The sequence below is a fragment of the Vombatus ursinus genome, unplaced genomic scaffold (assembly GCF_900497805.2).
Source record: "Vombatus ursinus unplaced genomic scaffold, bare-nosed wombat genome assembly UNPS02014789.1, whole genome shotgun sequence".
Classification (NCBI taxonomy): Eukaryota; Metazoa; Chordata; class Mammalia; order Diprotodontia; family Vombatidae; genus Vombatus; species Vombatus ursinus.
The window spans coordinates 22,950,423-22,978,228 of record NW_020954567.1 but is presented as its reverse complement, the minus strand read 5'-3'; the positions used below and the strand labels follow the sequence as shown (position 1 = coordinate 22,978,228).

Genomic DNA, 27,806 nt, shown 5'->3' with positions numbered 1-27,806 from the left:
CCAAATCCCATACCCCATGGCTAGTGCCTTCCCTCCTATCATCCTGTTGGAGAAAATCATGAAACCATGCTGTGATTGGATACACTACAAATTTATCTTATAATTTCGACTGTGACCTCACTTCTATAAGGCAAAACTTTTACATGTCCTTAATGAATTTACAATCCCACTCACCAAAGCAGCTCCTCTAAAGTTTTTCATCTCTCCTCAATCGTCCCATGGCTCCCTCTCCATAAAGAAAGCTACATGAAAAAAAGTCCCTAAAGCAGGGTAAGAAGAAGAAAAATCCTACAACAAAGAAACCTCCAACTTTAGGAATAACTAGCCTAAAGTAACCCCCAACTTTAAGAATAACTAGCCTAAAGTAACCCAATGCCAGTGAAAACCATCAATGAAAATTACTGATCTATTTGAGTACTGAGAGGCAAGGAGGAAGTTTTTTTGATCAAAGGAGCACGTGCCGTGATCACCATAGCATCTGAAGATCAGTATCTATTAAAAGAGTAGAGTGCATACACTCTTATGGGATGTTTTTTCTTAACTGTTTCTTCTGTAAACATTCCATAGGGGAGAAGACGTGTTAGGAAGTCACTGATATACCAAATGAAATGTATCAATTTAAAAAAAAAACGAGAAGATATAAAAAAATAATGAGAGTAAGAACTGATTAAGGAAATGATCATGGTTCAGAGGTAAGGCATTAAGACGAAACAAGGATGAAGGCAGTAGGAAAGGAAAAGCAGGGGCAGTGGTTATGTGGTACACTGTAAAGAATGCTTGTAGATTAGGAGTAAAATGTGTTCAGTTATTTTCAGTCATTTCTGACTCTTCATGACCCCATCTTGGCAAAAATACTGAAGTGGTTTGCAAATTCCTTCTCTAGCTCATTTTACAGATGAGGAAACTGAGGCAAAGAGGGTTAAGTGACTTGCCCAGGGTCACACAGTTAGTAAACGTCTGAGGCCACATTTGAAATCAAGTCCTATTGACTCCAGGCCTGGCACTCTATCCACTGGGCCTGGGTTTAAATCCCCACTGTCGCAACTTTGTGATTTTGGACAAGTCAGTCTCTATAGAGCTAAGATCCTCATCTGTAAAATGTGGGGTTACATGGCTGCTGAGATCTTTTCCCGCTCTAGGTCTCAGATCCTGTATAAGATTCCACAGGAGCTGGACACTATGCTTGTGTTTTCAAGTTCACCAGAGTTCAAGGTCAATTTCTCTTCTACTTGAATTGTCAAAGGCACATCCTGCCCCTCCTCTTCTAAGCAGATACAAAAGACAGAGACTACTACTACGCACAGAAGATGCTACTCCTTCAGGCACCAGATCCCTTCAGTTAAATAAGCAGTGAGCCTGGGATTTTTACCATGCTATAGTTCTCATACAAAAATGCATAGCCTTAAGGCATTCCTGGCCTGGTGCTCAAGTGAACAACAATAGGCAGCACAAGAGTCATCAGCGAAAGTTGGAGGTCTTTCTCCAAACAATTTCATCTATTTTCAAAGAAAATGAAAGTTGGAGAAGAAGAAACAACATTAACCAATCAACCATTTATTAAATATTAATATTCTTAGGGTATGATGACTAAGCAATGTGGACAGAAAAAGGCAAAAGATACAGGCCATGCCTTTTAGGAGCTTACAATCTAGTTAGGGAGAGAAGACATTACCGTAAAAGAACAACCACTCAATGTAAAATGTGTCTAAAGATATAGATACTAAGTGCCATAGGAATTCAGAAGAGTAAGATCTCTTTGGGCTATGACTGCTGGAAAAGAAAATGAATAGCTTAACTTGGATAATAAGGAAGACTCCCAAAGGGATGAAGTAGGGGAAAAGGTGGGAGAGCTAAGTTGGACCCAGGTTTGTGGAAAGCCTTGAATATGAGACAAAGTTTATTCTATAGGCATCAGAGATCCTCTGAAAGGTTTTTCTTAGCATGGAAGTGTCTTCAGCAAAATGGTTTTTAAACCTACTAAAGTGAAATAAAAATGTTTCAATAACTTGAAAGTATAATTTCACAAGCTTTTTTTTTTACCCTAATTAGAACTATATAAACAATTTCAGTGAACAGAACGAATTTAAGAGAAAAGACTGGGCATGATATGGAGACAAATACAGCTGTTCACGGATCAGGTGACGAATGTCTTACTAGAGAGGTCACAGTGAGAAGAGAAAAAAAGACAAAAGATGAGTCATCAATCAGCCAATAAATATTAAGCTCGCCTAATATGTGTTGGTACTGTGTTATAAGTGCTGGGAATACAAAAAAGAGGTAATAGTAAAAGACAGTTCCTGCCCTCAAGGAGCTTACAACAGGGGAGACAACATTCAAACAAAAATATACAAACAAGCTACATGCAGGATAAATAGGAAATAAAAGAGGGAAAAGGGAAGGCTTTCCAAAGAACACGGGATTTTAGTTGGGGCTTAAACCAGAAAGGGATGATCAGCAGTCAGAGTGGAAGGATAGAATTCCAGGCATGGAGAAAAACCAGAGAAAATGGCTGCAGCAGAGAAATAGAGTATCTTGTTTAAGCAACAGCCAGAAGGCCATTGTCACTGGATCTAAGAGTAAGGAGTAAGATGACTAAAAAGATCAGAGGGGGATAGGTTATGAAGGGCTTTGAATTCCAAACAGAACACTTTGTATTTAATCCTGGAGGCAAAAGGAAAGTCACAGGTTGGGTGGTTGTCCTCCTTTGTTCTCAAAGAGGATGAAAATGACATCAGTATGCTCAAGTCAAGCTACAGCGTGTGGGACTGTGGTTGATCAGACCAATACAAGCTCAGAATGCTCTACCACAGATCAGGCACAAATAGTCCATGTGAACATTCGGGATGGATTCTCTAAACTTGTGCATCTCACGTTTCTTTTGAGCTACTTCAATTTTGCTTTTCTCATAGAGCACAGCACCTTCTCTGATGTGGGCACACCATGCTGGGTGATCTTCTGCCACTGTCTCTCATGTCACACAATCAATTCCAAAGTTCTTAAGAGAGACCTCGAGAGTGAGCTCGTATCGCTTTTTCTGATCATCATGTGAACACTTGCCCTGTGTGAGTTCTCCATAAAGCATACATCTGGCATTTGAACAGCATGGCCAGCCCATCAGAGTTTCGCTCTCTGCAGCACAGGACTGACACAATCAACCTGCATTTTAAGAAAATCTTCTAAGTGGCTACATGAAGAATGGACTGGAGTGGGGAGAGACTTGAGGGAGACAGATCCCCCGGCAGGCTGTTGTAACAGTCCAGGCTTGTGGTGATAAGGGTCTGCACAAGGATGGTGACAGCCTCAGGAGAGAAGGGGGCATATTTGAGAGATGTTGCAAAGATTAAATCTACAGGCCCTGGCAACAAGCTCAGATATAGTGAGTGAGAGATAGTGAGGTTATGGCCTTGAGAGATTGGGAAGATGGTGTCCGCTATAGTAATAAGAAAGGTAGGAGAGGTGGAAGGCTTAAGGGAAAAGATGAGTGCTGTTCTGCACATAGTGAGTTTTAAGATGTCTACTGGGCATCTAGTTCAAGATGTCTGAAAAGGAATTAGAGATATGAGATTGTAGGTCAGCAGAAAGATTGGAGCAAGAAAGGCAGATTTGAGAATCATCAGCATAGAGATGATAATTAAATCCAAGTGAAGTAGTATAGAAGGAGAAGAGAAGGCCTAGGACAGAATCCCAATGACACCTATGGTGAGAGGGCCTGATCTGGATGAGGACCCAGCAAAGGAGACAGAGAAAGATTGGTTTGATAGAAGGAAAACCAGGAGAGACTAGTGTACTAAATAGAGAGAAGAAGAGTATCATGGAGGGGACAGTAAGCAATAGTGTCAAAAAAGGCAGAAAGGAGAATGAAGATTGAGAAAAGGCCATTGGATTTGACAACTAAAAGATCCTTAGTTGCACTGTTGGTAGAGTTGTGAATAGATCCAACTATTCTGGAGAGCAATTTGGAACTATGCCCAAAGGGCTAAAACTGGGCATATCCTTTGATCCAGCAATACCACTGCCAGGTCTGCATCCCAAAGAGATAAAAAAGGGGGGAAGGGCACAGGAAAAACCTATTTGTACAAAAATACATATAGCAGCTCTTTTTGTGGTGGCAAAAAACTGGAAATTGAGAGGATTTTGATCAATTGGGGAATGGCTGAACAAGTTGTGTTATATGTTCTATAAGAAATGATGAGCAAGTGGATTTCAGGAAAACCTGGAAAGACTTAAACGAACTGATCAAAGTGGAGTCAGCAGAACCAGGAGAACATCATACACAGTAACAGCAATAGTGAATGATGATCAATTGTGAATGCCTTGGCTGTTCTCAGCAATACAATGATTCAAGATAATTCCAAAGGACTCACGATGAAAAATGCTATCCCACCTCCAGAGAACAAACTGATGGAGTCTTAATGTAGATCAAAGCACACTATTTTTCACTTTTTGGGTTGTTTGTTTTTTCATGGTCCCCCGACCCCCTTAGTTCTCTGTCTTCTTTCACAACATGACTGATACGGCAATATGTTTTGTATGATTGAACATATATAACCTATAACAAATTGCTTACTGTTTCTGGGAAGGGGTAGTGGGGGAGGTGAGGAGGTGAGCTTACACTGAATTCTATAAGCATTTTTTCTCCAGTCAGAGTGGGGCCTTTCTCCAAGGAAAAGTAATGGTAAAAATGTAGAGGATAATGCTTGGCTGACATCTCCAACTAGCAAACAGAATCCTATAGCTGGAGGAAAGCTTGGATGTTGTCAAGAGTTCAACTTCAACCTAAAAGATCAAAGCCTTCTATGATATCCTTGGCACGAATGAACTACTTCCTATAAGCAGCCTATTCTCTTCTTACCTGTCTTTAATTGTCAGAAAGTACTTCTGTATTGACAACTAAGAATGTGTTTGCCTTTAAAAACAAAAATTACCAGGTAGGGAAAGGATGTATAGTTAAGAAATTCTGGGAATTCTTTCCGTTCACTTTTGCTAAGAGTTGATCTGTGTTCTTCTCTCCCACGATCACTTGTCTCTGAGCACCTAAAATAATGAATTATGCCAATACTATCCTTTATTCTTTGATTTTTGAGGCTAAGGAGAAGCCACCAGGCATAGATCATATTTGTAACAAGAGTCACATAAGATGGGTGGGCACTGATGGATTGCAATCTGCATCGTTGGAAGGAACCCCCAAATTAATGAGCTTATTACTCTACTTCTTATTTGAGAGAGCTTATTTGATCTGGTCCAATCACTCTTCCAAACTTCATATTGTTATTGCCACTACCACACATAGTAAACTGAGCAGTAAGGTGGGTAAGCCATAACCAGTGTGATGGTGTATCTACGCTGGCAAAGAAAAGGGCTACCTCTGCCAAAAAAAAAGGAAAAAAAAAAAGAGGAAAAGGAGGAGAGGATGAAGAATGGTGGACACCATGAGATGAAGAGGAAAGGAGTAAAGTTATATTGAAAGGCTTCAATTTTCTCTGTAAAGTAAGAAGCCAAGTACTTAGCTGAAAAAGAAAGAGGTATGGGAGGCTTTAAGAGAGAAAATAAAGTTTGAACTAGTCAACAAGCATTTTACTAAGCATCTACTATGTGCCAGACATTGTGTTAAATGTTGGGGATACAAAGAAAGGGGAAAAAATTATCTACCCTCAAGAAAATATTGTCATATTCAATTCAGGAATCCCTCTAATATCCCACTAATATGCTCCTTAGGTTAAAATTTTCAAACTCATTTTCTTCCTCATATTCTGTGTATAAGTAGGACATGAGGTCATAACTATTGTTCTTGACCCATTTACTTCAGAATTACTGTATCTCCATCCTCCTCCTGTCATTATTAATAATTTCTCATAGTTCTTCCTTCTATGGATGTACCTAATATTCTTTGTAGTAGTTACTTTTATAACTTTTTCTGGTCATTTTTTTCCTCCTCAAATTTCACCTTATAGCCTTCCTATCAGTTCAATGAGTTTTTCCTGACAAGCATGCTCTTTCTAATTATTACAAGGTACACTCCATTTTTTGCCTATCTTGCTACTATCAGAAGACAATGTCCAGGAAACAAAATCCTGTTATTCAACACAATCTAAAGATCCAGCTCTTCACTTTCCTGTCCTTTGCTCTCTTCCAAAGTCACACCCATGCATTTTGAAGAGATGATAATACTACCTGGGCCCCCAAATCTTTCAGTTGCCTGACCAAAATTTAAAAATCACTAGAGATAATATTCCATATTTCTTCTAGACATATCATTTATTTCCACAAGAATCAGAAATGGGTGGCAGAACCCATGGAGATGGCAGGCTGCCAGTAACAAGCCCCAATACCACAGCACATTTCCTAGCTAATCATGTCAGATTTACATAACCCTGCAGCAGAATCCATCACAAAACACCTCTTCCTAAAGAAGTCCTCTTATTTCTAGTGCCTGCAGTTTCCAAAGTATGAAGTTAAATACAAATTGCTATAGTTTCTTCACAGGGCTAATCCTCATCCACATGGTAGTTTTATATATGTATGTAAACACACATGTATGTGCACATATACTCACATCCAAAAACACAGAATGTTATTTTATTTTTTCTTCTATATTAACTATGATATGGCTACAGATTAAATGTGCTGTTGTAGATTAACTTGGAAACTAATCACCCAGCTATAACCGTACCAAGCCTCTACCCCCAATAAAAATTTTAATAAAGAGGAAAAATTACAATTGAGGAATAGCTAAATAAAATGTGGCATATGAAAACAATAGAATATTACTGTCATAAGAAATTAATAAATGGGACAGTTTAAGAAAAAACTGGGAATATCTCTAAGAACTGATGTAGTAGAAAGTGAGCCAAACTAGCAGAATATATACAATGATAACATTATGAAGAAAAACAGCTTTGCAAGACTTTATAACTTGGATCAACTAAATGATAAACCAGGAATCAAAGAGAATGAAGATAAAACATGCTACTCATCACCTGCCAGGCAGATAACGAAACATCAAATGTAGAAAGACATACATTTTTGGAACAAAGCCAATGTGGGAATTCATTTTGCTGGACTATGCATGTTGTGAGAGCTTTCTTTTTCTTTTATTTCTTTTTTTTTAATTTGTTCATGGAAAGGTGGAAAGAAAAATTAGTAAAAGAAACTTTTAAGTGGTACAAAAATTACAAACACCAATGTCAAAGAAACCAGCTTTTGAGAAACTCTGCAACAAAAAACAAGCCCACTCAACACATTAATTTACTATTATAGTCATTTTTCTAATTTATAAATATCTATGTTTTACAATCTTTTTAAGATTATATTGTATTTTCATAAAATTGTAGTAAATCATTTTTTTAAAAAGAAACAACAAAAAAACAAACATGCAGTGACTTCCATTACTGATTTACAAATGACCCAGACCTTTGAAAACTGAGAATGTCCAGAACCAAAACCAAAACCAAAAAACCACCATGCCACTTCCCTCCCAAGTTTGAGTTGTCACACTAATACAGAGCCTTTCTTTTACCATCGCTGGTTCCTCTGGCAAGCTTACCTTGCACTTGCCTGAGACTTCCTGTTCAACTAACCACACACTTGGGTGTTCGAAGTCCTAAATGCCATGAGTTGCTCCCCATAAAAGGGACCTACGGAAGTGACCAAGTCATTGAACACACAATGATGAATAAGCAAAAACAGATGTGTGTTAGCAGAAGAGACAAAAAGCCGGCAGGGATCCAGGCATTGCTGTGAATTTCAAAGACAAGGTCTATTTAGTCAGGCATGGTTTAAAGGCTGCTAATACATAGTACTAATGGCACATTTAATAATCTAAAATTATTTGATCTGTTGAATGACCTCTGTCTGCACCTAGTCATTCCTGAAAAAAAACATCCTACCTTCCCAACAACTTCCCCCTGGGAACTCAAAGTTGTCTCCCCCTTCTCCCACAGCAATATCAATGTCAATTCAAATGACTTTATTTTTTAAAATGATAAATATTTTATTTTCCAGCTTAAAGACTTCCCCCCAAGGGGCCATGAATACAGAAACAGTAAAACACAGATATATACACATACATAGATACAACAAACGCACCATTGAAAACCATTCTGTGTTCTCCAAACATCTAGAAATTATGTTAATATTCAAAATTAGTCCTATTTGGTGATATCTACAACCATTCATCACTAGCATCACAAACCAGCAGAGAAAAGATGTTCTTCTTAAAAGAACAAATTCAGAACTAAAAGTATATTCCTCACCAATGTTCACACAACTGAAATAAGCCAGAATTTACCAGGAGCCCCAATACTAGCTCATTTCTTGGCTTTGCATGTTAAATTCTGTAAAAGCTGTAAACAAACCATTTTGAGTTACTGAAGCAATCCTGAGTAAACAAAAGTTCATTAAAGCTGCTTTGCAGATATCTGTAAATGCTTTAATATTTTGTTACAGAGGAAAATGCATATACATTACAATAGTATTCCCTACCCCATGAATTGGATCTTTATGAGATTTTCTGTTAAAATCTAAACTATCCACAGGGATACTCTAACAGAAACTTATCCCTATAGAATATAACCCTGTTTCTATGGAAAGGCAGTCACAAAATCAAGGTAAATAAAATAAACTACTTTCTTTTACATTCAACTTTCTCCCTAAACTCAAAACCAAAAACAATGGGAATACTAGCTGTGTGACCCTGGGCAAGTCATTAACCCCAACTTCCTTTAAAAACCAAAAAAAAAAAAAAAAAAGGAAAAATCACTCTAATTATGGGACTAGAGAAACTAGATACCACTTGGAAAAGAGCAGCCAACCCTGGGAAAATTAATGAACAAATATAAAAATTAAAAGAATGTTCCTTAAAAATCACTAAAATCTCTTTAAATTAAATAAATCCCATTGAACTCAAATCCTATTTTAAAAAAAATAACTTGCTGGCTATAGACACTGAAACTAAGTCTAATGAGGATAAACTTGAAAAATCTTCATGAAAGCTATATAGCACACACATAATCTTTATAAGTTCCCACAAAAATGAGAGGGAGAGTCTAAATATTTGATATTATTTACAAATGGTTTCAAATAGTACATAAGTCATACAAGAGTATGTATATAGTGCTTTTAGGTTTGCAAAGCATTTTACATATGTCATTTCATTTTGTCCTCATAACAACCCTGTGAGGTTGATGCTATTATTATCCCTATTTTACAGATAAGGAAACTGAGGCTGAAAAAAGTAACTTTCCCAGAGTCACAAAGCAAGCAAAGTCTGACAAAGGATTTGAACTCAGGTCTTCTGATTCCAAGTGCAATGCTCCAGCCCCTGAACAATCAAAAAGAAACCAAAAGAAGGAAGCATCTCATATGCTACCTCTTTTCACACATGCACCCTATCTTCCACCCCAACTTCATTACCTGCTATCCCCCTATATTTTTCCCTGCAGGTGGCTCATTTATACTCCATACCTGGAATGAACTCCCTCCACCAACTCCAACTTCTCAATAATAAATCTCTGCTTATTGAAACTCTTCCCTTCCTTGAGTGTCCATCTCTGGTGCCATTTTCCCCAAATCAGAAGTGATCTCTCTCTCTCTGAATTATTTACCAAACTCTGTATCTCTTTTATGAACTTAAAACATTCTAATTTATATATTACTTGTAGATTTATGTCTCCCACCAAGACTTTGAGATCCTCTGAGTCTGCTTCCCTAAATGGGGATAATGACCTTACAGGACCATTGTGAGGGCCAAATGAGAATTTATGTACACTGATTTGTAAACCTTAAAGCACTATATAAATATCAATTATTCATCTTCATACAGATGGCCCCTAACACAGTAGAACCTTAGGCACCTAAAAAATATTTAAATGAGAAAGAAAAGTATCCTAATGAGATGAGATTGTTTATTAAAATCCAATTACTATCCTTGTAGCTGCTGATTCTTTAACAGTTCTAGGTAAAAACATCAAAAATTTCCAAGTAATTCATACACTTTAGCCATAATTCTAAGCAGGATTTGTTTCCTTCCTCACCTAGCCATCATTGCTGTGGTGTGTAAGCACATACAACTAATTGTAAGCATAATAAAAGTTACTCAATTTTCATTAAGTCTCCCTTTTCAAAGACTGGGAGCCTCTTTTTCTAGGACACAAGTTAGAATTCCTTTGTTCTCTTTTGAGAAAGCCAAAAGAAAAGAACCAAGAAAAAATATATATATGTAGTCTTACATAACCAGTGTTTCAGACATAAGTTTTTTATGCAGTTACCCAGTGCTCAGCACTCCTTTAGCAACTCTGTGTAAAGGGGCCATTCCTACTGCCCTCCTCCACAAAATGAAGAAAAGGAAAATGGGCCCATGAATTCCAAAGAAAAAAAAAATCACCATGAGTGAGAAAATGGTAGCACATTTCACAAATATATGTATAATATGTATATAGCTTGTCTGTTTAAAAGCGAAGACCAGTGACTCATATACTGCTGGTCATATAATAAGTTAACTCAGGCCTTGTAAAGTTCTATTGAAAAGAAGCTTGGGGGGGGGCGGGGAGGACAGGAAAGTGGTTTAGGAAAAAAAAAATCTGAGTTCTTGAGTTTTGCTTCCTAGTTTTGGAAGAACTAAGGAAAAATGCACACATTTGTACACCAGCAGGACAAGGTGAAGGAGAAGGAAGAGAAAACAAATAATTAAATTTTAGCAAATGGGAACTATGAATTTTTCATCAAAGAGCTGAGCTAATGTTTTTAAAACACACAACATGTGGCTGAGCATTAGTTGAGTATTAAGGAGTGTCAGAACCTCTCTGTTATCTTTTATATACACAACAAGACTACCACTATTTTTCATGATTTTTTAGTCTGAAAAGTAGAAATGTGGGGAAAAAAGTCAAAGGGCAGTGCTAGAACAAGTCTTTGGGGATCCTAGTGGAAAATCTTTTATTTACTTATTTGTTGCTTCCCTCTCTTCTTTCCTGACCCCCACCCCCACCCCAGTGAACAAAGTAGCATCAAACTGCCTGAAGCCCGGTTAAAAATTAGAATTAACTTTCAATAAAGGGGAAACTAAATAGAACCTGGGGCACTAGTTAAGGCAGTTTTATCTTTAGTGATGTCAGATAAAAGTCAGAAACTGAACTAGATTCAGCATTTCTCACTGTCAGGAAGGAGTTCTGGATAAGGTAGGAAGGACATAAGGTAGCATTTCCTTGGATAAAATAAAAGCATTAACTACTTTCAGGAAATGGGTTACAGTAACGCATTTTTCCTATCAAGATACACTGACAAATCCCAAGGCTTAAATCTACAGTTTGATGAATTCCTTGGAAATTCCTCTTTAAAAAAATTAACTGCTTGAAGGTTTTCCTATCCAACCATGTTGTTTTACAGGTACCCCAAGTCATGGCAACGAAGCTATAGAACCACACATAAGCAGTACTCTAACTAAAAGAGGAAAGTTAAATATGAAGAAAAAATTGTCCTTCACCACCACCACCCAATAACCAACAAGACTTTCACAATTTTGGCCTTTTTTCTTAAAAAAACAGACTATATAGGGTAAATAGTGTTCTGACTAAGAAAAAGGTGGTTTGTTCTTTGTTTTGATGTTTTCCTCTTAAAATCCAATCTAAAAAACTGCTTATCCTAGCTCTTATCCAAGACTCTCCATCAATAGCTTCTCCTCTCCAACACATATTCAAACTCACCTTTCATAAGAAAGATTTAGAATTGAAAGGGACTTCAATCTAGCACCATTCTAGTAAACTGATGAGTTAAGTGGGCTGTCCATGTTCATTCAGGGAATAACACAACCATGATCCACACTGAGGCTCTCTGACTAAGTATAGTATTCTTTCTCCTGTATCACACTGCTTCCAACTTTCAACCACACAACTCTTTGAAAGCTGCCTTGACAACTTGCTGGTTCTCCTTCCAAGAATGTCCTCCCAACCAGCTCTATTTTATACCAGGGATTCTTAACCCATTTTGAGGCTATGGGCTCTTTCCTGGAACATTTTTAAATGCATACAATAAAAAAGGATTACAAAGGAAAATCTATTATGCTGAAATACAATTATCAAAATATTCTTAAAAACAAGATCGCAGACACCATATTTAGAACCTCTTCTCTATACCAATCTATGTCCTTCAATGAATATTGTTTCTTGTGATTCAATTTCAATTAACTGAAAAAAGTCATTCACAAAAAAGCTTCAATCTATCCTTCAAGGTTTACTATACATAACTCTCCTTCACATATTCACATTCTAGACATCCAGGCCAACTTACAAACAATTCACATGCATTTCATCTCCTATCATTGTGCCTTTACACAGACACAGACAGACAGAGACACACAGACAGACACACACACACACCTCCCCCAGGGCTAATTCCTCCCTACCCACTCACGTCAAGTTACCATATATTTATTTTGTATATATTTATTTGTGTATGTGTCATTCCCCTCAACAGAATTAGAACTTAAAAGATTCTTCAGAGAAGGGACTGTTTCACTCTTGTTCAAGTCCCAGCATGTAGCAGTGTCTGGCACATAGTAGGTGATTCGAAAATTCCCCTTATTGAGTGGCAGCCAGGTGGCGCAGTGGATAGAGCACCAGCCCTTAAGTCAGGACGACCTGAGTTCAAATCCAGCCTCAAACCAAACACTTGACACATACTAGCTGAAGGACTTGGGGCAGGCCATTAACCCCCATTCCCCTCACTACAAAAAAAAAAAAAAAAAAAAGCCTTATTGATCCATTTGTTAGTTCTTCCAAGACCAGGTAAACAATCAGACCGAGAAGTGTTTTTTGACTAATCCCAAACCATGTTATTTAATCTTCATCATTTTACCAAGTTCTTACTATGTGACCTTATTATCTTACAGTAATTAAACACATGAGGTCACGTTTTACTTCCCGAAATAGACTCTAAGCTCCTACAGGGTAAGGGATAAAGCTTCAACTTCTTTTGTATCCTCAACAGCACATGTTATGGAGCTTTTGTCCAGAGAGCTACATACATAAATTCTTGAGTAAAGCGCTTTCCACACCAATTGTCCAATTAACTAATCAAAGGCTTTTGTTCGGCATTTTTATTATCATCATAAGCCAAGAAAATGGAGAACACGTAACGTGGTATAGGACGGAATCCTTGCATTGTGTTGGACTTGAAACAAAGTTTAACAAAGTTGAATTGGGAAAAAAACCCAAAACATTGGAGTAAAAATTCACAACAATGAAAGAGCGGCTGCCCCTAAGATGTATAAGAACAGCTTTTACTTAGCAAAGCTCATTAGACAGTGCCATCTCCTCAAGTTATCATCCTGTATCTCCCTTCCCTTCCACAGCCAAAGTCCCAGAAAAAAAGCAGTCTCTGTTTGTCTCCATTTCCCCTTGCCTCATTTTTCCATCCTCTGAAATTTGATTTCCAACTTTAAATCAAACTGCTCTTGCAAAAATTACCAAGATATCTTGACCTCTATGAAGCATTAATTCTGCTGACCACGCTCCTCTCACAAAATACTCTCCTTTCTGGGTTTTTGTGACACTGCTCTCTTTTGGTTCTTCCTCCCACCCGCTTAATTGCTCTTCCTCAGGCTCCTTTGCTGGACCATCATGCACGTTACAGTCCCAAATTTGAAAGACTTTATAAAACTAATCAATCCAATAACTGACACTATTCCAAAGCACCAGTGAAGAAACTGGCTCCCCACCTCTTGACAGAGAGTAGTAATAAATTCAAGGTGCAAAATGACACACACATTTTCAGACATGGTCAACAAAGGGATTTGTTTTACTTGACAATACATATTGCATACAAGGGTTTTACTTTCCTTTCACTGGAGGTGAGAGGGAAAGTTGGGGAAAATATGGGAGACATATGGAAATGCTTGACTTATTTAGCTTTGGCTAAATTCAGTTTAAAAGAATCCCCATGTTTCCTTTAAAACTCACTTCAAACGTTCACTTTCTACATCATCTGTTTTAATCCCTTAGCTGCTAGTGTCTTCCACAAAATAATTACATTTTATTTTGAACATATTTATGACATGTTGTGTCCTTCTCCCCCTAAAAGACTGTAACCACCTTGAGTCCAAGTAGTTTCATTTTTATCTTTATATCCCCAGTACATAGTACCCGCTAATAAATGTTTGTTGACTGTTTGACGAACAAAACAAGAGTCTGGAAAGCATCTTTCATAGCCAATTTGAGAGGAAAAAATGTTTTGGCTTTCACCACAGAGTTAAATGACAAGTTGTAGAAAAGGCACACTTTTGACCAGAACACATACCAAGCAGAAACAGTCTTAAAGAATTCCTTGAATGTGCACCCAAACCACAGAGAAACCTGTTATTTCACCACTTCAAACCACAGTTATCAACCAAAACCATTACCTGCTTAAAGTAAGGCAAAAAGACAAAAAGCAGCTGTACTTTCAGCACACTTCCTACATAGCAAGCTCAGGCAAACCACTACATAGTCTACCTCTTACCAATACATTGGTGCTTACTTGGATGCTTTTCCACAAGTTTTCTCCACGTACCTTCCCAATAAACCAGTCAGTAGACAGGGAGCTAGAGAAGAGGGCATGGTGTAATGGAAAGAACACTAGACTGCTGGAATAGCAGGAGACCTAGTTTCAAACAGGAGCCCTGTCATTAACTTGCCACAGGACCTTGGGAAAATCACTTAAATTCTTTAAATCTGTTTCCTCATCAGTAAAAAGAAGGGGCTGAACTAGATGATCTTCAAGGTTTCTTTGAATGATTGCTAACTGTGAATCCCAGGTTTCCTCTTCAGATCCAATACCACATAGAAAAAAAAATAAAAATCAAAAAAGGTGCAAGATTTCTAAAAGCAAACCTAAATGTACTATCACTTAAACTCAGTTAACTTGTCTTTTCAATCACTATCAAGTATTTATTAAGTACCTACTATATGCCAAGCACTGTGCAAGTACAAAGATAATAATACTAACTCATAATGAACTTACTTTATAATGAAGGAGACAAGTACATATAAAAACACAAAACAAAGAATAAAGCTGATAAATATATATGCACACAAAATAGTTAAATACAAGGTAGTTTGGGAGGGAAGGCACAAGCAGTTAGAGAGATGGAGGAAGTCAGGAAAGGAAGGCTTCATGCAAAAGATGGTGCCTGAGCTCCATCTTAAAGAGACTTTATGAGGTGGATGGAAGGAGGGAGTACATTCTAAGCATGCAGGATGGCCAGAACAAAGACACAGAGACCGGAGATGGAATGTCAAGTGTGATGAACACAATGAAGGTCAGTTAGATTCAAATGCTGAGTGCAAGAGATGGGAGTATTGTCCAATGAAGCTGGAAAGGTAGACTGGGGCAAGGTTATAAAAGGTAATCAACAAAAGAGCCTTTATTTTATTTTAGAGGCAACAGAAAGACACTAGAATAGGCTGAGTAGGGGAGTCACATGGTCAAATCTACACTTAAAAGAAAATTACTTTGGTAACAATGTTCTGAAGTGGGGAGAGACTTGAGACAGGCAGACCAATTAGGAGGCTGTTGCAATAACCTGAGCAAGAGTTGATACGGGAGAGAAGGAGTCACAGAGATGTTCCGAAGGCAGAAATGGCAAGACTTGACGACTGACTGTATGTGTGGGGTGAGGGAGGGTAGAGTCAAGAATAATACCAAAATTAGGAACCTGAGACAGTGGAAGAACAGTGATGCCTTCAACAGACATAGGGAATGTTTGAGGATAGGAGGCGGGAAGATAATGAGGTTCAGTTTTAGACACATTAGGTTTAAGATGTCTACTGAATATCCAGTTTAAAAAGATGAATAAGCAATTGGTGAGACTGAAGTTCTTAGGAGAAACTGGGAATGGATATGGAGACCGAGACAGCAGTGTGCCTAGAGATGATAGATAGATAGTTAAAATCCTGACAGCTGATGATGATGGTACTAAGAGAGAGAATATAAAGAGACGAGGCCAAATACAGGACCTTGGGAAACACCCACAGTTACTCAGCATGGTATGGAAGAGCCAGAAAAGTAGATACACCAAGAAGCAGTAGTAAGACAGATGGAAGGTAAGATAGGAGAGAATGGTGTCATGAAAACCCAGAGAAATAGTATACAGGGAAGAGGAGAGCCTAGATGCCAAATACAGGAGAAAGGTCAAGAAAAATTAGGACTAAGACGAGATAACCAAATTTGGCAAGTAAACGATCACTGATAACTTTGGAGAAAGCAGTTTTAGTCATGAAAATGTTGTCTAAGCTCACTGCCTCCACTTCTACCACTCAGCCCACAATATTCCTAAGTACAGCCCAAACAAGATTAAAAAGTAATTGGGAAATATTTAATAAAATAAATAAAAATACAATAAAACATAATGTTAATATGTGATTTTCTAAGTCGATCTGTGACTAGGATTTTCTGTATAGTTTGATGGTCCCCATTTCTATTTGAGTATGAAGGTGGGGGGATATAAACTTAGAAACAAAGAAGCCTGTAATTCCTTAAAGCTTTAAGGAAAAAAAAAATTTAAGTTTTCAAATTTATTTCCCTTCCTTGCCATCACCTCCTCCTACCCAAAGAGATATTGGAGCTCCTCTAATAAAAAGACAGTCTGTTTTATTCTGCTTCATGAATATGTAATTTGCAACACAAGGGTGACTGCATCCCTGGTTATTTTAGGCTGGCTCCATGGCAGATCCTACTGAAAGAGAAGCAGATGTAGTGAGTGTCACACTACAGTCTGGTACAACACTAAAAGAATTCAGAAACATTCCTATAAATGATTTCTCTGGTCACCTCTACTAATGTAGCAGCTGTCAAATTCAGCCCAAAATGAGTAAACATCTAATTTTATCATCTACAAAGATAATAGAGAGGAAAAAATGGGAGGCAGTGAAGAGCACTGAACTTGACCTGAATTAGAATCTAAGTTAATGGATCTACATCAGGAAGGAGCCTAAAGGCCACCTAATCCACCCTCTCAGTTTACAGATGAGGAAATCTGGGCTCACACACATAGTAATAACCATCAGAATGGGGATCTGAACTCAAGGCCTCTGACTACAGAGCCAACGCTCTTTGGTTAAACTAAATCTCTGAGATCCCTTCCAACTCCAAATCTACGATCCAATGACCTCTGACCAAAGAAGCAGATTCTGTATGTTAGTGCAAACAAGAGAGGCAAAGTAACAAAAGTCACACAAAAAAATCACTATTTTGCACTTGGAAATAGTTACTTCAAGAGAGGACCACAGAATTAGAGTGAGAATAGACCTTAGAGGTCATCTAGCCCAATTCTTTAACAGGAGGAGAGCTTCCTTGACTTGTCCAAGGTCACAGGTAAAATCAAAAAAGGTAAATCATCTTTTCTTTTAATCTTCTCTAGAGAATTTTTTAAAAGTGAAAACAGATCTCTTAGTTTTGGCACTTTTCTCCTAAAACTAAAATGAGGTGGTCCCAGAGTGTCCATTAGAGCTAAATACATGAGCAAAGGAAAGATTTGTCTAATGAATCAGGCAACATCATGTGCAAATTACTCACTTGTTTAAGCACTATAAAATTTGAAGTACTTTTTGTTGAACCTTAGGACTTCTTATCTGTGACAAAATTTGAAAAAGCAAGTTAACACCCCAGGCCTTCCTTTAAATCCTGCCCATACCCAAAATAAAAGCAGTGCCATTTACAGTATATAGTTAAAACTAAGTATCTATTTTAAGAATCAAACATATGAATGACCCATAAAAATAAAATTCTCTAATGTCCATTTTTAAGGAAAAATAATCTCAAACACCATATTAAAATTTAAGGGTGATGTGCAAAAGAAGGATATAAAAAATTCTATGTCAACATCTATGATTTTTTTTTCAGAAATCTAAGCTTTATTAATTTTGACTAATATGAATAACTACAATCTATATTTAAGACTAGCCATGATAGCTGGCTGAATCTCAGGAAAATCTAAATGAAAGATGATGCCAATAACAAAGCATTTATTTCAGTAATATGATAAATAAGAATCACATAGAAACTTTAGAATAGCAGCCCAAATGTCCAACGGTCTGCTCTACAGTCTTAATTAGCCTAGGACGAAAATTCCACTATGATGTGTTAAAAAAAAAAAAAAAATCATTTTACTGAGTATTGTTTGTCAAATGGCTACGCCAAATAATAAAAGGAGACATAGGTTCCAATTATTGAATCTGTAAACTCCCCAAGGACAGGAGTCCATGACAAACAATTTTGTATCCTGCAAAGACACTCAAGACACATGGTAAAGAGACCTCAAATAGTTAATGAACTTTGAATGCTGAATAATGCAGCTATAAGGGTGAGAGGGGTGCTATGTGCAACCCCATCAGAAATCAAATGTTTGGCTCTATACTGCCCCCATGCCTCTCTCACTTAGAAAAATAGGGTGATTTAATGAAAACTGATGACTCAAAGGAGAGGGGTTTTAAAACAACTTTATATAACTACACCGAACTGGTTGCCATAGAAGAAGTTGATGTCTTTTAACTACTCCTGTTGAAACCTGCAAAATGTAAATCAAGCCTTCCTGAGACTAACTAAAATAGAGTTTCCCTCAGGGCTCTACAAATACCACAGTGAAGTCACTGAAGTGCTCAGCAAGTCATTCTGAAATCTAGATTGAACCAAACCTCCAAAAGTTTCCTTGAAAAATTTCCTATTTCTTCAGTTAAACATTTCTTGAACCAAATACAGAATAAACCATTGCTATATGTCAATCATTCCAATTTAAACTCATAATGCAACATTCAAATGTAGCTACAAATGCCTCATCCCATCACTGTTTAATATGTATTTAAAAAGCATTCCAATCTAGTTTGAATGTTAATTTTAAGGCTTTTTTTCTAATCTTCAGATGTCAGTTCTACACTGTACCACCATCTCTCAAAACTTTCATCTTTAAAAGGGAGCCTGATTTTTAATTATTTTCAGAACTCTTTCAAAGATCATGGCCCCTTATCCCAAGTTTTCATCCAGGATTATTAAATTAACAAATGAGGTTATTTTATAACAGAAAAACCTCTAGCTATATAATCTATCAATTATCTTTCAGATATGGGTAAAATTGTCACTTAAAAACAAAGAGGTCATACTTTTCTTATAGATAGAAGTTAAATTAAAAAAAAAAATTCTTCTTTGAAAGAACAGCACCTGACTAACAGCTCTAACATCCAGCAGTTAAGAAGTACAGTGCTGGCTCCCACAGCAATGGCAGCTAATTATATCCGACAATACACAGCACTATGAATTACTGTATATGGCATTTAAAATTGGCTCTTGCAGAATCAACTGTTGATTCCTGGCTTTCCTACAACAGATGGTGATAAATGTGACAACAACATAATTTGGACTTGCTTTCCTTTGGGAAATGTATCATTCCAAGAAAAAAGATACCAGTTCAAATAGCTTTCATCAGTGGCCACCATGAATCTGATTTTGTTCACTTTAGAGTTGTCCATTCAAAAATAGTCTCAGCTAGAACACTAGAAAAATAGTTTTCAGGATCTAGCAGATTTGTATGCTCTCAAAAACAGAGCACATTTGACTGAAAGCGTGGAAGATTTAATAACTGCACAAATAGTGATGTAACCTGAATTCATAAGGCATATCAGATGCTCTTAAAATCAGCATGCAAGCTGGCATCTGAAGCTCTATTCTTCATTAATTTAATAAAATCTAGTGTGCATTTGATTCGCAATTTCTTATTTTTTAATTTCCAAAGGAGTACCCAAAAAGACAAAATTAGAATCCCTACTTTCAATGAAAATTCTATTCAACTGATTTTAAAACACATTACCTAATAATTAATATCCATATATTAAAAAAAAACTCTTTTAGTCAGTCTCAGGCAATAAACATTAATTACCTACTATGTGCCTTCAAGCACTGTGCTGAGCACACATAGTAGAGGCTTAATAACTAAAACACAACAATTTTCCCCTTTTTACCCATTTTCCTCCCCACCCCAAACATTTAAACAATTTTCCTCAGGAAAAGTACTGAAGTAAGAGTGTGATCCAGGAGTCAGAATATACATAGTCTAATCTTGATTGCAGGTTTTTTGACCCCTTCTCCAGTGCTCTCTTACATTCTTACCCTGCTGATTATCTCTTACATCCTAAATTCTAAAATTCTCTGATTCTTATAGCTATAAATGTTCAAGAATACAGTAAGTTTCCAAAACAGCTAATAATTTTTTTTTCAGAAATTACTCAACCATAGAGGTTTAGGACTAAATGTTTTCACAAATCACTCACTCTAACAAAAATCCTGAACATGGAGACAAAACATTTCATGGATTAAAAATTCACAAATAAAATAATTAAGCAATTAGTGTCTTAAATTCACATGCACAAAGACTATATTTAACAGCATTTAAAACTGCACTAAGACTTTTGTGACAACCTCAAAGAATAAAAAATCTGTGTGTCGTGGTCACTGGTAAGGCAAGAAGGATATTAAAAATTAAATAGGCATAATGTTGTATTAACAATCTTAAAGGTTAACCAATATCTTCTCTAGCCAACCCTATATAATCAATAGGTAATAAAGCAATCAATATAAAATAACTAAAGTTCTGTCTGAATGAAGAACCTTAGTCTATATAAATTCTAATACAGAAAAGCCAAATCTACAAATGTACATAGGCCCATTTTCACTTCAGCAAAATATTCTACTTCAAAAAGACATTCCAACTGAATATTTTGTAAATTTGGTCCTTTCCATAAGAGGACAATACATTTCTCAATTTAGAAATGGACAAGCTGAGACTTATTTTTGTTACTGAAAACAAGCCTAGAATTTCCTTAAGCTAAAATTTAAACAAGAAAAATGGTAAGTTAAAAAAAAATACAGAAACTTGCTTTTGTGCTAAGGTCAAGTATGCCATTGGGGAAAAAAACTAATCAATAGTAATATTATAAACGATAATTGGAAGAGTCCTTCTACCTAAACTACTCAAAAAGGACCTGTTCTAAGTTAACCTATCCATAGCTTTGAGTGTTTCTACTGCACTTTAAAACTTCTTCCTCCATCTCTGAAATTATAGCTGCCTCAGATTTTTCTCTTTGCTGTGAATATTTTGTTTATCGGAAGAAATTTTGATTTCCTGAAAACTCAAGACCAAAACAATTTATTTCAATATTGGTGAAATCTATTCACCTCACAAAACTGGCCGGCTAATTACAACTTTTTAGTTGTATTTAAAAAAAAAAAAAGGCAGCACTTCCTGTATTCCAGATACTTTCTCTTAGAATCTTGTGCTCAGGAAAGCTAAGTGTACCAAAGTAAATGCATTGATGAAAAAAAGGAAGGGAACAATCAGGGGCAAAAGTGGCATTCCCCCTACCAAATTTCCATTTTGAAATACCATGTCTATGAATATCAGCTGTATAGATTTAGCTTGCCTAGGAATAACAGCACAAGAGCAGGTCAGGGGAGTGTTTGTTCTCCGGAATTTCATTAAGTGGTAGATACGATGCAACCAGGTCTCCGACCCTAAAAAGCTTCTAATTCTACGAATCTAGATACTTCTAACTAACTCGTACGCTTTTAACTACTGTTGCTGATTACTGTTTTGCTTACATCTTTTACAAATTTAAAGAAATATTTGAAAGATTGGAACTATTTTGGATACATCAGCAGATCAAACTTTTCCCAACCTCCTCCCCCTTGCAGTAAAAAGAATGATTTCCATCCACCCCTTTCCTGATTTCCAAAAGATTAAACATTTCTACATTCACTTGGAATCAAAGCATGGGAAAATACTTAAGAATGGCTCGTTTACACACTTCGGAAGACTGTTTCACCAATTATAGCGGGTACAGACCTTTTGTCTTCCCCGTAGTAGGATTAGCATAGAAGCGGTTTTGTGGACCTTAATTAAGGCTCAAAGGCATAAAGGGACAATAACTTTTAAAGTGAATTTGTGTTTCAACGCAGCACAGACAAGGGAGGATGGGGCAGGAAAAAGGCACTTGCTCCTCCCCCTCCCCCCACATCGAGTCCTTTAGCGAAGACCCTTTACTGTCTGTGCGTGGAAAGAGGCAGCAAAACCCTCCCTCCTGTAGGGAAGGAGAGGGATTTCTGGGCTAGAAAGTCAAGGAGGTGAAGGCGTCCCCAAGGCTGTGATACAGGGATGCCCCATTGCGTCGTGAGAGGGGCGGAGGGGATCCCGAGCTGAAGACCTCGGAAGGGAGGCGCCCTGACCGGACAGCTGGGGAGGTGGCCGCAGGGGTCCGGCGGCGGGGGTTCGGGGGTCGCATTCAGGGCTTACCCAGGTGCAGGGTGAGGTTGATGGTGCTGGGGTACTGCACCCCGGCCAGCATGGTCTGGCTCTGCCACCAGGTGGTGTCGGCCTGGTTGTTGTAGTCGGTCAGGTAGGCGGCCCCGTGCGCCAGGTGGGGCTGCCCGGCGTCGCACAGGTGACACGACTTGGTGACCCCGGTCACCCCGGTCTGCACGCAGTACTCCTCGGGCGGGGCGCCGCACGTGTTGGTGGCCACCACGGTCACGTTGAAGGCGGCGTTGACGAACTCGGGCATGCAGCGCTGCGGCCGCCCGCCCTCGTCCGCGCACTCGTCCATGGCTGCCGCAGCCCAGCCCGCCAGCAGCGCGGCCGCCAGCAGCGGGGCCAGCGCGGCCAGGGGCCTCGGCGGGCTCCCGCGCATCGTTCTCCGCGCGGCTCGGTCCGGGAGGGAGCCCGGGGACAGGCGAGACGAGGCTGGCGAGGCAGCGGCGGAGGCTGGCGCTGGGAGAGCTGCGTCCTGAGCGCCTGCCTCTCCGGGAGCTCCGCTGCTAGCTCTAACCACCCCCTCCTCGGGCCGCCACCGCCCCCCTCCTCCTCCTCCTCCCGCCCCCTCCCCTCTCCCCCCCGCCCCCCGGGCAGGGATGGCCGTCCCACACCCTAACCCACACCCCCGCCCGCCGCCGGCCCCGGACTTCCTCGCGCGTGCCCGCGCGCGCGCGCCCCCGAAGAGCCCCGACAAAGATGCTCCGCAGAGAGCGAGCGGGCGGAAAAGGTCGCCCGACAGCCCTTCAGCAGGGGCCGGCGGCGGCCCTCGAGCTCCTCCTGCACCCTCCGCGCGCCATGGACGGCCCGGCCGCGGCGACCGCATCGGGGGAGGGGGGAAGGATCGGGAGCGTCTCGCGCCCCGAAGTGCGCGCGCGCGATCAGGGCGCGGGGGGGGGGGGGGGGGGGGGGAGGTGCGAGCGTGAGAAGAGGAGGAGGGGCAGTGAGGGTCGGCAGGGTAGGGTGGCGTGGAGAAGAAAGGAGGAGGGACGCGCGGGGGGGATGGGAGGGTCGGCCCTCGCGGGGCATGCTGGGAGGGAAGGGAAAGTTGGGAAGAGGGAGTAGCGGCGAGATAGGGGGCGGGCGGGGCGGGGCGGGGCGGGGCAGGGCCGAGGGTGGAGAGGACACTTTGGGTACCGGGAACCCTCGGCGGTTACTGTGACCAGAATTCTCTAAATGGGGTGGTGGGAGACCAAAAGGGGCCTGGGGGGCTGGGGTGAAGTCCTGGCGGACTGGAGGTGGGATGGATGGATTGTGCATTCCGCTCGATGCTGAGCTTCTAGCCCCCACCTCTGCCCAACTGGGACTCCTCCAGCCAAATGGGGGGGGTGTCACCCCTACCCCTACCCTTCCTCCTTCTCCACCCAGGCTTGTCCCAGCCAAATTGGGGCGGGGGGAGGGTTATCACCAACCTCCCACCCACTTGGGACTGCCCCAGCCAAATATCGAGGGTCTGGGGGGTCACCTCCAGCCTTCTCCCCGCTGTGACTGTTCCAGCTAAATGCGGAGGGGGGGAGGTTGTCACTAACCGTTCGCCCACCTAGGACTGCCCGGGCCGAATTGGGGGCGGGGATTGTCACTACTCCCCCCGCCCCCAACCCAGCCTCCCTCCGCCCACCTGGGATTCCTCCAGCCAAAGCCGGGGGTGGAGGGGTGGGTCACCATTCCCACAGCCTTTTGGAGGAGGGGGATGTGTTAGGACGCCCGATGTGCAGAATCCGTTTCCCAGAGACGCAGGACCTTACAGCTGCATCCCAAATGCATTTTGAGCAGTGATTTCCTGTCCCGGAGTTAAAGTGTAATTTCAGTCATTTCACCAGTAACTAGGAAGGAAGTGAAAAGGCTGGGAATGGAATTAACATTTTTCCCCAGGGTACACGAAACCAACTGCAAAATTATTCCACTGTGTTGTTTGTGTTCTCTGTCTTGCCTTTAAAAGACTCGAAATTATCTAGATTCTGACATCCTCCTCTTTAGGCCTGCTGAGTCACAAAATATTCCCAATGCCAGAATGACTCAGTTCACGGACTCAGCGCCAAAAGACCATGAGTTCTAGTCCCAGACCAGAACTTGGGCTCTTTTCCAGTGCTGATGTTGCAAGGAAAAGGGAAGAGCCCAAAGTATAAGTGTACCTTGCTTTAACCCAGGGCGTTTAAACTTTTGGAAATAGGTTATATTTATATAGCTTTTAAAGTACACAACTCTACTGCAGTCTCATTTGAGCCTCAGCAACTCTGAAACGTTTCCTGGAAACCTCGACCAAGCAGCAAAGTTTTAATTTTATATGTATGTATATATTTGTATGTATTTTATGTTATTTATACACACACATATATATGACAAATAATGATGAAACAGAATTTATGCTAATTTGTGTCAATAATTCTAAGTGAGTATTAGGGGAGGAGTCTGAAATAGGTAAATATTATACAAAGTAAAGTGGGTACTGTTAAAAAAAAAAAAGTATTCATTTGCTTTGGTAGTCCCTTACCTGAATCACATCAAAAAATAAAGTTTTAACCTATGCATGGCAACACTTGAATTCTTATATTTCTAGCCTGAATTTTCATTGCTCCTCAGAAGTATGAAAATACTTAAAAGGATCTGTGATCTCATAGACTTGGAAGTTCCCTCCAACATGTGGATCAAAATCTGTCTCATAGGACTCGACTCCACGTCCTCCCAAAACTTCCATAGGAGGGGTCTCAGCATGCTGGAGGCATTAATCCCTTTCTCTTTACCTCCCAAGAGCAGGGTACCAAATGGAACACACTAACCTCCCACGTAAGCGTCCCTCCTCTCTCTTGCCATAAGACCAGTCCATCTTTTCTTTCTGCCATACAATTCTTTGATCAAATCTGTAACTCCTGTTTTTCGTAGTTCCTCTTTAATTATGTTATGACCTCCAAAGGCCACCATGCCTTTCCAATGACTTCCATATGATGGATGGAGATAAAAGTGTGATTTGGAAATTGAAAAAAGAGACCTAGATTTAGAAACTATATCCTCACTTAAATTCAATATCTGAAATGTTTCATTGGTTTCACAAAAAATGCTATGTGCTTACTTAAACCCATTGAACCATCTGCTAAGGCCTTAGAATCTCTAGTATATTCAGTACCATGCAATTATAACCCTCTCTGTGGATAGCATTTATATCACAAAATCAAATTAATCAATGATTCTTAATGGAGGGCCTCTAAATAATTTTTTGTTGATATTTTTATAACTTTCAGTATAATTGGTTTCTTTTCTAACACTGTTTTATGCATCTAAAAAACATTGTTCTGAGGAATCCATTGGCTTCATCCAACTGCTAAAGTACATGACACACACAGAAAAAAAGATTTAAGAACCCCTGATTTAAGTCCACTTGTGCCAGGGAACTTTAACATGCTTTAAGCACAAGATTGACACTAAATAAATGCTTGTTGACTAACTACTAGTTCAGAGCTTCAGGGATCCACTGAAGAGTTTGCAAAGTAAAACAAACTTTAAACAAACTCACAACAACAAAAAAAAGATATGTTTGGAGGTTATTTGTTTTACAAATGGATCCCCAATGTTTCCCTTAATTGGTGCATTCCCTGATATATTTGAAATAACTAGACATAACTCTTCAAGAATATATTGCAAGTGTCAGAAGTTTCATGATAGCACCTTTTTCTATGAAACTCACTTTACCACCCCATTTGGAAAACTGGTCTTACATGGCTTTCAAGGCCCTGTTCAGATCCCAAATCCTTTACAATGTCTTTGGAGACCACTCATCATAATTGTAATAACTAACATTTAAATGATATTTTCTGATGAAACACTTCTCACTCTCCTCTGAACTCATAGTGCTTGTCTATACCACTCAGACAATTAATCAGAACCTATCTATGACACTTTTTGCTTTTGCTTTTTAAACTAGTATTTAAAAAAAACAATAGTTATATCTTTTGTTAATCCAGCTAGATTTTAAGACAATGTTTTTGTCATACCTAGTTGCATCTTCCAAGTTGTCTGGCATAGCACCTTGAATTGCACAAAGGAATAATATTTGTCAGTTAGCATGTTTATCACTAAGTTCCTATTAGTGTCATCCTTTTTTCCAGGAAAAAAAAAAAACTCAAGAAGTAATTTATGTTCTAGGATTTCTCCAAGGATTCAGGAACTCTTAGATGTGTTCCAAATCAAACTATAATGTCAGTCCATACTAGATCAGAGCCTGTAAATAAATTAGTCTCCTATTGGGCTTTGGGCAATTCATAACTGAATGCTAGTCCAGAAGAAAACTCCCAACCTTGGTCCTATTGTCCTGTTACTGGGCCATAGCTGGACAGGTTCCCAGGGGCAAAAGAGACATGGGAGCTATTTCTTAAGAGAGCTGTCCTACAATTACTCACTACTTTATAAGACATTGAAAAGTAGAGCTAATAAGTGTCAAGTGTTTGGTCTGAGGCCAGATTTGAACTCAGGTCTTCCTGACTTCAGGGCCAGTGCTGTACCCACTGCATCATCTACTCTTCTTCCATGTAAACATACTATAAGTGCCATATCCCGAAACATTGCAAAATCAGAGAATAAATACATTTCCTTATTGAGTTCTAAAGTCTAAGGTAACTCTAAACTATTAACAACTTGTCAAATGTTTGCTTGCTCCATCATTTCACTACTAGAACTACTAAATGGCACAGTGGATGGATCACTAGGCCTGGAGTCAGAAGCCATGAGTTCAAATATGACCCCAGACACTATGTGACCCTGGGCAAATAATTGAACCTCAGTTTCCTCAACTGAAAAATGGTAATTTTAACAGCACCTACCTTGCAGGATTGGGATGAGGATCAAATGAGATAATATAAAGCCCTTAACACAGTGCCTGATACATCAGTAGGCTCTATATAAATACTTATTCTCTTCTCCTAGGAGAATTTATTTTATTATATTTAAAACATGTAAGAATACCTTGAATTATTCCATAAATTTTATTCAGTTATAAATGTTTTACATCGAGGACTTCCTTTTCAAGACTGGAAAGAAACTGGCTAGAGCATTCTATTTAAAATTTTCCACCCAGTTATAATTCTTTTTTAAGTCTTTGTATATACTTCTTATCTTCCTGGGGAGCCCATTGTCTATTAAGCAAACTCCATTCTTAGAAGAGATACATGAAGGTGTGTGGGGGATGAGAATCAGACCTTTCAAAAGGTTATGTGTCATATAGCCAGGGTTTACCTCACTGACCCTTTCCTCCTTAATTTCTCTGGTGAGCAAAAATGTAATTTGTTTTCAGTTAGAAAAAGAAAACCTTAAGAATAATGGTCTCAAAGGTGACTATTCAAGTATTGTCCAGCTTTTAAAAACCACAAAGCTTTCTGAAAATTCTTTGCAAACTAAAAAGCAACTAATGGGAACAATTTCCACTTGCATAGTACATTGAAAAGAGGCTTTAGAGTCAGAGCACATAGGTTCAAATCTTTGCTCTGCCACTTACCTT

At 39.2% G+C, this 27,806-nt stretch overlaps 1 protein-coding gene across 1 annotated transcript in view; it reads right to left on the bottom strand.

Annotated features, from left to right (window-relative positions):
• LAMC1 (laminin subunit gamma 1) overlaps positions 1–22,700 on the bottom strand; it is a 132,650-nt gene extending 109,950 nt beyond the window's left edge. The window contains exon 1 of the mRNA XM_027868413.1: positions 22,307–22,700. Within this exon, the coding sequence (XP_027724214.1) occupies positions 22,307–22,700 (394 nt within the window). The remainder of the gene's footprint in view (positions 1–22,306) is intronic.
• Positions 22,701–27,806: the final 5,106 nt, after the last annotated feature.